At 45.9% G+C, this 14862-nt stretch overlaps 1 protein-coding gene across 1 annotated transcript in view; it reads left to right on the top strand.

Moving 5' to 3' along the window:
* GLI3 (GLI family zinc finger 3) overlaps window positions 1-12636 on the top strand; it is a 70874-nt gene extending 58238 nt beyond the window's left edge. The window contains exons 8-12 of the mRNA XM_010149243.1: window positions 1913-2062; window positions 2647-2811; window positions 5392-5682; window positions 8830-9157; window positions 10339-12636. Of these exons, the coding sequence (XP_010147545.1) occupies window positions 1913-2062; window positions 2647-2811; window positions 5392-5682; window positions 8830-9157; window positions 10339-12629 (3225 nt within the window). The 3' untranslated portion in view covers window positions 12630-12636. The remainder of the gene's footprint in view (window positions 1-1912; window positions 2063-2646; window positions 2812-5391; window positions 5683-8829; window positions 9158-10338) is intronic.
* Window positions 12637-14862: the final 2226 nt, after the last annotated feature.

The following is a 14862-nucleotide window of genomic DNA, read 5'->3' as shown; positions in this document are numbered from 1 at the left end:
TCCGATGCCATTTCACAGCGCGGGGCATCTGTACACTTGGTATGGGCGCCTGTAGTAAGGATGGAGTAGGGATCTGCACTTGGAACACAAACTCCTGCAGATTACATGTTGTACGTTGTCCAGCACATCTGCTCCGTTCACGCGCTCTGCGCCCCATCGCAGCTTTTAAGAAGTGGCAATAAAGTTTCGGAACGAGCAAAAGAGCAGTCATCTTTTATAGGCAATGCACATCTGTTTGCCATGGCGATGCCGCGTAATGGTGAACATAAGTGATTTTATTTGGCTTTCTGATTGTTCTCAGGACGTCAGAAAAGATTGGGATTATCTTCTTTGTGTTCCATATGAACTACTGAGTTTCTGTAGGGCTGGCTTTTTCCGTGAGCTCCTTACAGAGTCGATACAGATTTCATCCCTGTGCTGTGATCCCATACAAACTCTGGAAGGATTTTATCTAGGGCCTTCATGGCAATAACCACATTCGCTGAGAAATGCAGCCATCTAGTGGCAAGCCAGCTGTGGTAGAGAGGACGGCAGTGGGGAAGGCTTGGTGGCAGGGTTTCTGCAGGAGAGGCCGGGAGGATGAGTCCAGTAGCTCCTGCTGCTGAAATTCCAGCCTTTATAAACCTTTGAAAGTCCAGGCACCGGGTGCTTATGTTGTTTTCTGAAGCTGTGCAAAATATTTAGTTACACCTTGAAAGAGCAAACCAATCTTGAGGCTGGCCCTGATTCATCTGCCCTTTTCTGCTCAGAAACACAATCAGCGAGAATTAAATCCGTATTTAAATGCTCTGCTGAACTGGATCTTAGTGAAGGGAACAGAGGAAGCTCCTTTTCTGGAAGAGCAAAAGGTACACAGACCTGGCCTGTCTCTGGGTACACTCCTACAGATGGCACTGACCACGGCAAGGCACGTGCGTGCGTGCCGACAGGCCTGGGGCAGGTGTCCCGGAAGCTTTCAGGCAGAGCCGTACCTGGCAGTGTCAAAAGATGGCTTGATGGATGCTTCGGTGCTCGGAGTTTTGTGTTACTGCAGAGTGTAGGGGATTGTTTCCCCCCGACACAATGTGTGCGCTAACACAATACATTTACTGAAAGAAAATACGGGTAGTGGGGAATGAGTTAAAAGTGTTGGTGGAAACTTGGTTTAGCAGTTCCGTTGATTTTTCATGTTGGAGGATGAGTTTTTAAAGGCTGGGTTTTGTAAATCTTGTTTGTGTTGAGTGGCACTTAAGTAAGGCTTCTGTGGTCCGAGAAAGCATTAATCAGTGTGAATCGCACAAGTGTGCTGTGCATAGGTTTATCCAGGATCCGTTTGACAGCCTTGCATCCCTGGAGCCTGAAGAGAAGGCACCTTCCAGTGCCTGAAGGGGCTACAAGGAAGCTGGGGGGGACTTTTTACAAGGGTCTGTAGTGACAGGACAAGGGGTAACGGGTTTAAATTGAAAGTGGGGAGGTTTAGATTGGATATCAGGAAGAAGTTCTTCCCGGAGAGGGGGGTGAGGCACTGGGACAGGTTGCCCAGAGAAGCTGTGGATGCCCCATCCCTGGGAGTGTCCAAGGCCAGGCTGGATGAGGCTTGGAGCAACCTGGTCTAGTGGAAGGTGTCCCTGCCCATGGCAGGGGGGTTGGAACTGGATGGTCTTTAAGGTCCCTTCCAACCCAAACCAGTCTGTGATCCAAAGCCTGGTGACATCAATAGAAACAGATTCATGGGCCTTAGTGGACTTCCAATGGGATCTATAATTTGAGCCCCGTGATCGCTTTGGAGCACAGACGATCTTCTTACTCATTTAATACAGTGGGATCCTGGTTCACACCTGAGCCTCTGCTGCGGTTCCCATGTGAAGTTACAGGAAGGCTGATGACGGTGCTACGTTTCTGTTAAGCTGTAATCTCTCTTCTACCCAAACAGCATATAAACAACGACCACATACACGGTGAGAAGAAAGAGTTTGTGTGCCGATGGCTGGACTGTTCCCGGGAGCAGAAACCATTCAAAGCCCAGTATATGCTGGTGGTCCACATGAGGAGACATACAGGGGAAAAGCCACACAAATGCACTGTGAGTAAAGGGGGCTGAGCTCCAGTCTCAGATGGGGGAACTGGGGCTGCGCAGGGAACAGAGCGGCACAGGTGCTGCGTTCTCTGGCATCTCATCCGTTGGACATGCGTTGGAGAAGAGGCTACCATGTCTGCTTTGTTACCTAGCTTGTCCAGATGATTTCAGGAGAGGGGATTCGTTGGATAATTTGGCCCACTTCCTCAAGTTTAAAGTGCAGAGAAGCCCCAGAAGGCATTATTAAACAGGGCTCAGTTTGCTTCATTATTTAAAATCACTTTCTCTCGCAGAGCTGGGTATTATTGCTGGCCACCAGCCTCCTAATGACTTTGCAATGGATTTCTGTCTTGAGCAAAGTACACAAATTCTATGCTCTCCTGTAAGAGATTTACATAATGCTGGGAGCATTTTAACTTGAACTGTGATGAGGTTCACCTGGGCACAATTAAAATCCGACAAATCAAAACAAAATTACATTGGGCAAGGTTATGAAGGCTTGGAAAGTTTCTAAACTTTATAGGTCAGCTTTTACCATTTCCTGAAAGTCCAAAGATTAAAATTAATCCAGACTTACTTCTCGTCTGCAGTTTGAAGGTTGTACAAAGGCCTACTCCAGACTAGAAAACTTGAAAACGCACTTGAGATCTCACACTGGAGAAAAACCGTATGTGTGTGAACATGAAGGCTGCAACAAAGCTTTCTCCAACGCCTCTGACAGGGCCAAGCACCAAAACAGGACTCATTCCAATGAGGTAAGTAAGCACAGCTTCAAAAAAGTAATAAAATGCGGCGTCAAACAGACTTGCAATGTGGTCATAGCAATTTACGGCACACGACAGGCACAGAAACCCTCAGCAACCTGAAGAGGATAAATTCTAGGTTGTCTTATGAGCACTGTCATTCCATGGACCTAAAGAGGCGGTGGGCCATTTAATTAAGCATAGGAGAGGTTTGAAGGAGGGTTAACCAGAGAGAGACCTGAGGTGAAGCATGGGGCTGTCTTTTCCCCGGAGAGCCGAGGGGCTGGCCCCACACCCGGCGCACATCCCCTCGCCAGTGAAACCTGGGGATACTGAGCTGCAGCTCCCACCGCCTCTGCTCACGTCCTCTTGGGCTGCTGGGGACAGCTGTAAGGGAGTGCCCAAGGTCTGGAAAATTTGGGATGCCCTGGTAAGTTCTGAGTTGTGCCTCTTCCTTTTTCTCGGGACTGTTTCACTCTTCTTTCTATCCTGAACAGACCTCACAGAGTAGTGATGCGGTGGAGGGAATTTGATCTTTCTCAAACAAACCAGCTGTGGCAGCTCCAGCCATCTCCCAAACTCTCAGTGTAACACCTCTTCATTACTGTGTGTTTCCCATTACGGCTGCCCTCTCTTTCAGGAGTCACACCATCTTCATGCCTCATCCCTGTTTTGTTGTCCCATTTCAGATTACACAGGCAGTCACATTATCTCAATCTCACATACTGAGGGAGCCCTGTTTCTCCTCCTTGACCTGTCTCTATACTGCTTCTGGCATGAAGCCAAAAATACTGGAAGGGCAGAACATACCAGCATGCTGTGTGGTTTGGACACCATAGCGTTTCCACATGGTTTGCATCCTTCTCTGTCAGGTCTGTCGCAGGCATTTGCTAGGGCTGGCAGAATCCTCTGGGACCGTTCATCTTCTTCCGTTCCCCTGGTCCCTGCAGCATCTCTGGAGTCACAAGGGAAGCAGCGAACGTTTCACCTCTCTGAGTTGACCCTACCCCTGCAGTGTGTGCTTTCAGCAGCCCAGCAGCAGGTTTGTGAATTTGTCACCAAGGTAGAAAGAAGTTCACCGAAGTCTTGCCAATAGCTGACTGAGCTTTCGTTTCATTCCCTGGCTGAACAAATCTTTTTGTAGCCTAGTTGATGAATAAGACCCTCACAAACTTGCAGACGTGTCCTGGACCCCCTGTCGTTTTAAGATCAGGATTTCATGTCTAACAGTAAGTCACTAAAAAAAATCAGGTTTGGTAGATAGAGCAGCAAAGTCAAATGAAAAATCTCCTTTGCCATGATTTCCCAGTGAAATGAGCTAATATTCTTAGGTGGTCTCTACTGATAGGGCACCAGGAATACTGTGGGAAGGACAGACCCAATTCAGCACTTCCGCGCAGTGTCATTTTGGTTTTAAGTAGGCAACCCACAGACAGATTTAAAAGGAGCTGAGATATCTTGCTGCAGATCTGCCCTATGCATATGTAGAAGAGAGCTAACTGGTTTGTACTTCATAGCATCAGGAGAAAGCGTGCCTGCCTCAGTAGCTCAGCATCAACTTGAAGTTGCTCACAATTGACATTTTTGCCTCTCTTCCAGTCAAGAGGAGTTTGGGTTTTTCCCTGCTGACGTCAGTGGAAGCAGGCTTAGGCCTTAGATAGCCATTAGGAAGCCACATTTATCAAAGGCCATGCGGAGACGTGCGTGGGCAGACAGAGAACCCCTTTGAGGAATTCTGCATAAGGATCTCTTTTCTCTCTTGTTTTTTCTTGAGGGCTACCACAAGTAAGAATTAAAAATAGTAGTTTCTTGGAAATAATTCTGTGATACAAGTGAGTGAATGATACTTTGTTTCCTGAGGCAATTAAAATGTTTAGGAAGGGCTCAGCTCTTCCTTTCTAATTCTTTCATTATACAAGAACAAAGGACATCTTCGTGAAATTCTAAGACAGTAGATTTACTTCGTTTTGCATAGCTTTGTGGAATAGAGAAATTCACAGAGAAGGGAAGGTCACTTTAAAGAAAATAAGTGATTAGTTATGCCAGCAGCAATGACAGTACCAGTGCATATATTACTGCAACGTGAAAATGGTTACAGAACTGAATCCTGTGATTTCACGTTATTGATCCGAAGGGGCAGGAAAAGAATTCGTTCTCAGATAATCCTGTCTGAACCAATGTCCCAGCATGTTTTGAAGGGGGTCATTTGCCTCTGAATGTCAAGGTGTATGTACCGGGCATATTAGAAGGAAATCAGGAAACTGCTGAGGGCAGTGGACAGGGTGGAAAATTAGACCAGTCTTCATAAATTGCCATAGCTCCGGTGACTCTGCTGCTGCGATAAGTCAAAGCTGTTCCAGTTCAGATCGTGAGAGGCTCGACCCTCTGTAAACTATGCAGCAGTACCAGGGTACCTTCAAACCCAAGGGGAATTAATAGCTTTGACTAGGCGCAGTCACCGTAGAGACCATAAATTAGATAACAAATTCACTGTGAAAGTGTGCGGCTGGAACACCGGCTGTACTCCAGGGAGCTCTTGAGGAGTCCCACATGGAATTAAATCTAATGTAAGTGTTTCTTCTGGCTTGGCAGAAACCGTATGTTTGCAAGATACCGGGCTGCACAAAGCGCTACACAGACCCCAGTTCTCTCCGGAAACATGTGAAGACCGTGCATGGCCCGGAGGCACACGTCACCAAGAAGCAGCGGGGAGATATCCACCCGAGGCCTCCGCCACCGAGAGACCCGGGCAGCCACTCTCAGACCCGGTCACCAGGCCATCAGACTCAGGGTGCAATCGGTGAGCAGAAGGACCTCAGCAACACTACCTCAAAGCGTGAAGAATGCCTCCAAGTGAAAGCGGTCAAGTCAGAAAAACCAATGGTATGCAATACACTGCGCCGCCCCCTTTCTCCTTTTCTTCTTGTAACTGGTTAATAATCCCTACGTGAAATGCTCAAGCCTGTAAACTCTAGCTCACAAGGTTAGGTTTTGTGAGGTTTTCTTTTCCGTTTACATTGTAAAATGTTTTTAAAGCCTCAGAAATAGCAAATAGAAAGATTACATCTAGTCTGTGCAATATGCAGTAAGTGCAGTGTTGGCAACTCTCACAATAACTGTTTCTCTTAAAGCTCCCTCTTTTGGAATCAGCCTATTATGAGAAAATCACAGCTTTCATTTTTAAAAAGCCATTTTTTCCACTCTCCTGTTTACAGAAGAAAGTTAGAGAATGTGAATCCTGCAGGCTCGAAATCAGAGTGTGAAAAAAACCCAGTCCAAAAGACTAAAATGGTGATATTGATAATGATAACTTTTGGAGAACCTGGGGAAATGATCAGATTTTAGGGGATTGAGGTTGTCGGGTCATGAATCAGATGGAAACAGAATAAATTGACTTTCTTGAACAGCAGGAGATCTTTTGATAACATTTGTTCTCTCTTCTGGTGTGACCTCTTATGCTAATCTGATACTTAATTTAACTTGCCCAAGTTAACCTAATTCCAGTTGAACTAAATTAAGATGAATTAAGAGTCTCTGCAAGTCTTTTCACTGGTTTCCCTTAATGTATTGCATTAAACCAGTATAGCCTTGAACCTTGAAAGGACCTTTTTCCATAGTTTGCCACGTCATTTACCTTCATTTCCCGTGCCATCCATCCTTTCCGCAAGGGTTAAAACTAGCCAAGTCAGTCAGTCACTCCATCCTCTTCCACATCTGGGTCTACAGTTCATCTGGATCAGCCCTTGGGGACTACAAATATGAGCCCTTCAAATTCTGCTCGTATTGTTAACCATGCTGCAATTCAAAGTGATTACTCATTGAAATACAAGTTACTGCTAAGTGTGCCTCAGGCTTATGCCCAAACTGTGGAGTATTAGTCCTGAATTCAGAAATTTCCAAGTGCTGAAGTTTGAAGGACATCCTCTGCCATGGACAAAACCCATTCCCCTCTTGCTTAGCTAGGTAAATCTGTAGCATTATTAAGGCACGTTGAGCCTAGGTGGTTTTAACATGAATAAGATTTCCAGGAGAGGGGTATTAATGCTGATTGCTTATATAGTATGAAATGCTTCTCACTTACAAATATCTTCTAAAAAAATTTCTGTATTTCCTGCTTTTCATTGCTTGTATGAATTAAGATATATTTTCTGTTTTTCAACTAATCCAATGTCTTTTCTGTCTAATGCTCTTAAATGTCGTGTTCTAACTTCCTAAGGACAGTGGGTAATAAGGTGAGGGCATTTTAACTTTTCTGCTGTTTTTCTTATTGCAACATTATTTATGTCTTTATTTTAGCCTTCTGCTTGTTGTCCAATCATTCCTTTATTTAGTAATGTGCAATCCATCAAACTCATTCCCAAATGTAATGTGCCATGAACATTTTGCAACACTTGACATGTGAAAAATCTGGCTTATATTGGTGAAATGTCTTCAGAAATGTCTTTGTACCTTCCCCTCTGGATGAGACGGCCTTGTATTCCTTTCCTCTAGTGCCCATTTAGAAATGTGTGTTCCCCCCTAGTACAGTCCTTACTTCTGCAACCTACCTCACTGTGTTCTTGACACATGGCTACAAGAACAGGCTTCTGACCGTTAGTACTCTTCTTCCATACGGCATGGAGCTGTTGTCCCGAAGCACAAACGCTTTTCTGCGTAGTAACAGTTATTTCTATTCTTGTCACCAAATCTGCCGTGGCCAGGCTTTGGAAATGAACACGCTCAGTGTGGCCTCATAAATTCTAAGTATCATCGTTCAAGTTAGAAATAATAAAATAGTTATTGCATCTTAATGGACTCCTCGGGGGCGTATGAAGCTACAGTGTTGGCGTGAATCTGTGTCTTCATTCACTGATGTTGAGAGTGAGAGCTGTCACTGCTACCTCAGAAATTCTAGCCAGCATTCGTCAGTAAAATGTGCAAAAGAATCACGCTGGTGGCAGGAAAAAAAGAAATTAAACCCAAGAAAAATCCCAAAAGTGAAATACTTAGGTGAAACTGTTCTTGGGAGCAAAATGATACTGCATGCCTCATAGATTTGTGATCACACTGGTACGACCTGCATTAACACACGATGCCCGGAGACTTCTGTTTGTCTTGCTGTCTGTTTGTCTGTCAGTCTGAGTGTTTCAGTTTGTCAGGGAAATTTTCCCATTCTTTATGAGTATAAAAAATAAATGGAGCCCATGTTTCCCCACAGCAAGAATTCTGCCAGAGCAGCAGGGAACACTGTTAAGAAAGAAGAAGCTATTGCGGTGATTTGTATCCCTGCTGTACTGTGTACTTAAAGTCTTAAATTTAAATTCCTAAATTCTCATGAAATGAAGGATTGGATTCAGTAGATCATCTCATTCTTGATTCAGGGCAGAGATGGTACAAGTTAGAGTGTGCTGCTAGGGTCACAGGAGGCTGATGGTACGATAAAGTATTTTTGCGCTCCTGCTTTGTCCCTGTTTTATTCCACGCCAACATTTCAGGCCAACCGCTGCTCGTAACAATGAGCCTTAAGCTTGGAAAATACTTACATCCTTTAACCACAAGTCTAATTAAAAAAAAAAAAACAAATTCCAGTGTTGTTGGAGTCTTGTTTGTTTGTTTGCTTGCTGCAAGCCTGGCACTGTAAATGAGACACGTAACGTGACCGAGTTCTGATGAGGTTTATTGACCTGCAGTTTCAGGTGGGAACAACACATATCCAAAATAGAGTATCCATACATACCTGCTCGTGAACGACAAGATGTGATAGGAGCAATTATGGGAATAAATGAAATAAGTGTCTCGTGTAGATATAATATATGCTATCAGCAAGATATTAAAGAGGAGTTTAATCTTGAGTTTTGCAATGACATTCATTGCAGTTAAAACCAATATTCTAGAAGGCCTCTGTATGGACGCTCACCATCATCATTTAATGCTAACCTGTTCTTTACCTTTGGCTTTCTACGGCTCCATTTAGACCTGCATTTGCTGCAAGTTCTTTGTTATTGTTTGCCTAATCCTCACGTTCTTTTGGTTTTTACTTCGCTCCAACAGACATCTCAGCCAAGCCCTGGTGGTCAGTCTACATGCAGCAGCGAACAGTCCCCCATCAGCAACTATTCCAACAATGGGATCGAGCTTACTCTGACCGGTGGCGGTAGCGTAGGAGACCTCAGTGTCATCGATGAAACCCCAATCATGGACTCTACCATTTCCACAGCCACCACAGCACTTGGCTTACAGGCCAGGAGGAATATGACAGGGACCAAATGGATGGAGCAAGTGAAATTAGAAAGGTTGAAACAAGTTAATGGAATGCTTCCAAGACTGAACCCCATTCCACCTTCCAAAGCCCCGACCTTGCCGCCTCTCATAGGAAATGGTGAGATACACGTAGCGGGAGTCGTAATGCTTTTTGTCCTTAAATTCGTTGCTTGCTTGCGCAATCTTGCAACCCTTGCAGAGCAGTAGTGCAGCTTTTGAACCCCGGCAGCTGTGGGAATGGTTCATAAATTGATCACTTTCTGTTTATCCCCTTATAACAAGTTCTACTACCCACCCTGAGAGAAGTCAGGTAGTCCTGTGTTTTACAGACGGGGGAGCTGCAGGAGAACCAGGCATGGCATTTGAAATTGTCCCTACAGTTAAAGGTTTGGACCCAAGATCAGCACAGTCCCGTCTTGTTTTGAGGCAAGGCAGGTGAAATAACTACGTGCCAGTTGGTTGTATGGAAGTCTTTCAGATGAGGCCTTAACAAGGCACCCTTTGCAGAGATGTGTTGGGGTCTCCTTTAAACAAACTGTCTCCACACGTAAAAGTAATCATATCTCTGGATACTGCAGCTACCAAAGGCAGATATCCATGAACGGGAGCAAGGTGAGATTGAACCCTGAAGACCCATAGCTGTTTTCATACAAGGAGCTGCTCATTGCCAAAATGTACATCCCTGCTACCACTAAATTGCCTACAACGTGCCTGTAGGTTCCTACACTCCACCCAGCCGCCACAGCCCAGGTTTTCTGAAACCCATACAGTCCAAAGAAACTATGTAAATTAAGAAATTTATTCTGTTTACTTAAAAACAAAACAAGGAAACCAGCAAAGATGTTTTGCAGTTGTTAGGACTTATTTCAAGAATATTTCAAGAAGTCTTAGAAATGACCTTGAATAGCCTCCAGTTTGTACATTTTGCCATTCCACGCAAATGCCTGTTCAATTATATTTTGCCTATAAAAAGCTCCCTTGCAAATGTGTCCTTCTGGCGCACCAGCCAGCATAGCTGCACTGCAGGACAGAGGACTGCACCAGCTGATGACAGTTTGTGGCCGTGGCCTATAAATTTTGTGCTGGGATTCACACTGAAATGTTACCCTTGAGTCTCTGAATTAGCTTTTAACCTAAGGACACAGTTTTTATCCCTACTTCTTTCAATAAAGAGGACTGCTGTGCTTCGCTACGATGACGCAGGCTTTTGCTCTCTGCTCCCCTTACTTCCCTACTGGGTGTTTTCTGTGCCAGTTTCTTGGTGACGCCTGTTTGACTAACTGTGAATTTTACCTCCAGGTACACAGTCGAACAGCAGCTGCAGTGTAGGAGGATCCATGACTATTCTGCCAAACAGGAACGAACTTTCGAGTACGGACATCACGGTGTTGAACATGCTGAACAGGAGGGACAGCAATACTAGCACAATCAGTTCAGCCTACTTGAGCAGCCGCAGGTCCTCTGGAATCTCACCTTGCTTCTCCAGCCGGAGGTCCAGCGATGCCTCCCAGGCAGAGGGAAGACCACAGAACGTGAGTGTTGCAGACTCCTATGACCCCATCTCGACCGACGCCTCCCGGCGCTCCAGTGAAGCGAGCCAGTGTGATGACCTGCCAAGTCTTCTCAGCCTCACCCCGGCCCAGCAATACAGGCTGAAAGCTAAATACGCAGCAGCTACTGGTGGACCCCCACCAACTCCACTGCCTAACATGGAGAGGATGAGCCTCAAAACAAGGATGGCACTCTTGGGTGACTGCAGGGAGTCCGGAGTATCTCCACTGCCTCCAGTGAATGCCCCTCGAAGATGTAGTGATGGTGGGGCAAATGGTTACAGCAGGAGGCATTTTCTGTCTCACGATGCTCTAGGAAATGGGACAAGGAGAGCCAGCGATCCGGTACGAATGGCCTCTGACAACCTCTCTGTCCCTAGAGTCCAGCGTTTCAACAGTCTTAACAACTTTAACCCTCCTGCTTTGCCTCCATCCATGGAAAAGCGCAACCTCGTTCTTCAGAACTATACCCGTTCTGAGGGCGGCGTCTTCCGCGGCTTCGGCTCCCCCTGTCCCCCGAGCATCAGCGAGAACGTCGCCCTGGAGGCTGCTACAATGGAAGCAGGTGGCAGTCTGAACGATGAGGATCTCCTGCCAGATGACGTGGTTCAGTATCTGAATTCCCAGAACCAGGGCGTGTACGACCACTTGTTGAACAACATCCTAGACAGCAACAAAGCGCATCACGGCTCGGTGTTAGGAAACAACCACCCCAGCAGCTTTGACCAAGTCCCTCCACCGAGCGGTCAGCAGGCAGGCTCCGAGGCAAACAAGAGCGACTTGCCCATTCAGTGGAATGAAGTGAGCTCGGGAAGTTCTGACTTGTCGCCTTCAAAACTGAAATGTGCGCAGCGCTCAGCCGTGCAGCAGGCTCGGGCCTTCGGACTGTATAACAATATGATGGTTCAACAGCAGAACCTGGAGAGAAGCAACGCGGCCCAGCAGAACGGCTACCAGAGCCTGGTGGAAAACAGCGGTTCCTACGGTTTGCAGCCAAACGCGGTCCTTGGCAGCGGAGCCGGTAGTTCTTTCAGCGTGCAGCCCAATAAGCCTTACAGTGAGAGCATCGGCAGGCAAGCAATGATGTCCGGGGCCATGGACAATTCCTGTGGCATGGCTGTTCAAGGGCAGAAGCTGAGAAGCAGCAACGTGCCAGCGAGTGGGAACCAGCAAAATTTCAGCCATCCCATGGCATCCATCAGTCAAGCCACCGGTATGGCGAATGGGATGCAGAACAGGAATATGATGGAACAGGAATATTTGCAAAACCAACCAGTCGGAGACGGCGTTCATTACCAGGGAGTCAGTCAGTCCAGTCAACTGATGCTAGGGCAGGTTAGTCCTACCTCACAAAGCAGCCTGTATCAAGGGCCGCAGAGTTGTCCGCCGGTGTCTCACGCCATTGGTAGCCAGCCTTCAGGTTTGCTGGTGGCCAAAGGTTACCAGCCCTGCTCTGCCTACAGCAGCAACAGGCGGCAAAACGTGTTGAGAAACAACCTGGCACCGCAGCAAGGACATGCAGGCGATGGCAACCAGGCGTACAGGGTAAACACCGTTAAGATGGAGATGCAAGGTCAATCACAGCAGTTTTGCTCTAACGTGCAGAATTACTCTGGTCAGTTGTATGACCAAACCACGGGCTTTAGCCACCAAGCTATGAAAACAGGTTCTTTCTTTGGTTCGGAAGCTAACTGCCTGCTGCAGGGGACTGCGACTGCGACCTCATCCGAGCTTCTTTCCCCAGGGGCTAACCAAGTGTCGAGCACAGTTGACAGCATTGACAGCAACAGCCTGGAGGGTGTGCAGATTGATTTCGATGCTATCATAGATGATGGGGACCATGTCAGCTTAATTTCAGGAGCCCTGAGCCCGAGTATCATTCAGAATCTCTCCCGCAATTCCTCACGCCTCACCACTCCTCGAGCGTCTCTTACATTCCCAGCTATGCCCGTAAGCACAACCAACATGGCTATTGGGGACATGAGCTCTTTGTTGACCTCACTTGCAGAAGAAAGCAAGTTTCTTGCTGTTATGCAATAGGCATTGGGAAAAAAAAAAAAAAACAACAAACACAAAACCCTTAGGAGATAACAGATGAAAAAAAAAAAAGACTCATATTTTTTAGTTGTGTATGTATTTTAGCAATCTCATCTCACCTAAATGGGATGTGTTTCAAGTATATTCCTTTTATGGAATAAGGACTCTGAAAACCCTAAAGTGTTCTAGGGAGAAACTGTCTTCCATTTCAGTTTTGAATCAGTATTGCTACACCCATCCCTGCCCCCTCTGTCTTTTTTCTCTCTCTTCCCCTTTTTGAATGTCTGTATGCTTCCTTTCCCTTTTTTTTTAATTGTAAACCAATGTAAACGTGTGAAGTGCATGTTTTTTGTTTTGTTTCGGGTTTGGGGATTTTTTTTTTTTTTTAAAGAAAGGTCTGATGAAATGACTGCCATTTTCTGTTACTCAAAAGATACTAAACCTTGTAAAACTGTTGCAGGTTTTTTCCCCTAAACACATAGGCACAAAATAACCTGGCACAACGTAAAGTGAGCATACAGTGAGGAAATCCTTTCTGGATGCGTTGGAGACACCTCACTGAGGCGGACAACCAGTTTCAAAATGCACTGACATGGTAACCTTAGGCTGTAGTTTCAGAGTCGTGGAGCACAAGAAATGAGGAGGTTCAAGCAAATAAGAAACGTAAAACCATCAGCCCTTTGATCCCTAGGGAATGTTTAAGGTTCTTGTAAACACACACAGAGATAGAGGTCACTGCCTTGCATCATCACACCGAGCCTGTGTCATGTTCAACCCATTTCAGGGGAAGGAGGGAACCAGAAAGCTGCTCTTAGTCCAACTCTTATCTTTTGCAGTATTTGGTATTCTGGTTTTCAGCCTTCTTTTTTAAATGATGTGCATATTGGTGATTTGGGTAGTCTAGAATCCCTTTGATTGCATACCACGTTTGTAGAGAGACTGTCTTACGGTGTATTTCATACAATGAAATAACAAAATTGCAGAATTCCATTCTGGGGACTTGCAAATAGTTGGGATGTAATTTGCTGAGCCACTGGTTCTTCCTCACAGTAAGAATTCCTTTGCGGGGAGAACTGTCTTGTACATCCCTTTTAGCACATACACCTTCGTGGGTGGGTCGTATGCTTTAAAATAAGTGAATGCCAAAACCATCACGGTCATGGCATGTAAAACAGAAAACGAATGACCCAGTTCTCAGACTAGCAAAGTAAATCAAAGGGATTGCAAGCAATCTGGTAATCTTAAATGTTTTTCTCCTGTATCCAGGATTTACAAAATTAAGACATTTAAACTGCCGTTGAAAATAGCAAAGGAACAAGTGGAACAAGAAGTATGTCTGGTAACTAATCAAAACTGAGAAAGTCCTGCCCAGCGTCTCTCTCCTGGCAGCAAGGTGCATTTCGTTTCCAAGCAAACGAGCGGGTCAGCCCCTGGGCTCAGTTACGCCAGCAAAACTGGTAACTCACGCACTGAGGCCGTGAAGCTGCTCACTTGTGGAGGGCGAATGGCATTCGCTCCTTAAGCGCCAGCGCTTCCGGCCTGCTTATTGCTGTGCTGGGCTCCAGGTCTGCACCCCTGAACGCTCCTGGGTAAACAGCTGAGGATGGGGAAGAGTTGCAAGACCAAAGTTTAATTTTAGCCGCTCCTAGAAGCTGGGGGCAGGTCCAGCCCTTCCCAGTTAAATCCCAATAGTAAAATGCTGCTACGGGTTGTAAGTGGTGCAGGCTCTTACGGTCATAGGTTTGATGTCTGTAAGGAGCTGGTGTTAGACTTACAATGAGAAGGGTGAGTGTCATCAGTTATGGAACACAGGTAAACTTTAGCCCAGTCAAAATTAGGAGCAGCACCAGAAGGGGATTTCTACAGGGTAGAAGACCATAGTGTGCTCTTTTTTTTTTTTTTTTTTTTAACTGTAAAATAGGGTGAAATGCCAGCTGATTTAGGGGATGGCATTTGAGGAATGCGTAGGAATTCAACCTCAGTGAAGCTGTCAGGTAGCACTGATCTGTTAAACAGCTGTTAGAGGAAAAAGCTGTAAATCAGTAGGAATCCGGTGCTGAGGCCATATTTGGGCTTATCACAGCATGTACCACGTGACTTGCCCTGTGATCTGGAATGTCAGAAATCAAGACAAATGTAAATGTCCTACAGCTTTTATCATGGTCCACCTCCCTTCTTGCTCCGTATCTTTAGCAAGAGTTTCTTCCTTCCTCCGTCTCATACTGTATTCCCCTGT

This window comes from Eurypyga helias, unplaced genomic scaffold, assembly GCF_000690775.1.
Source record: "Eurypyga helias isolate BGI_N326 unplaced genomic scaffold, ASM69077v1 scaffold3713, whole genome shotgun sequence".
Lineage (NCBI taxonomy): Eukaryota > Metazoa > Chordata > Aves > Eurypygiformes > Eurypygidae > Eurypyga > Eurypyga helias.
The sequence above is the reverse complement of the archived record's forward strand: the minus strand, read 5'-3'. Positions and strand labels throughout refer to the sequence as shown.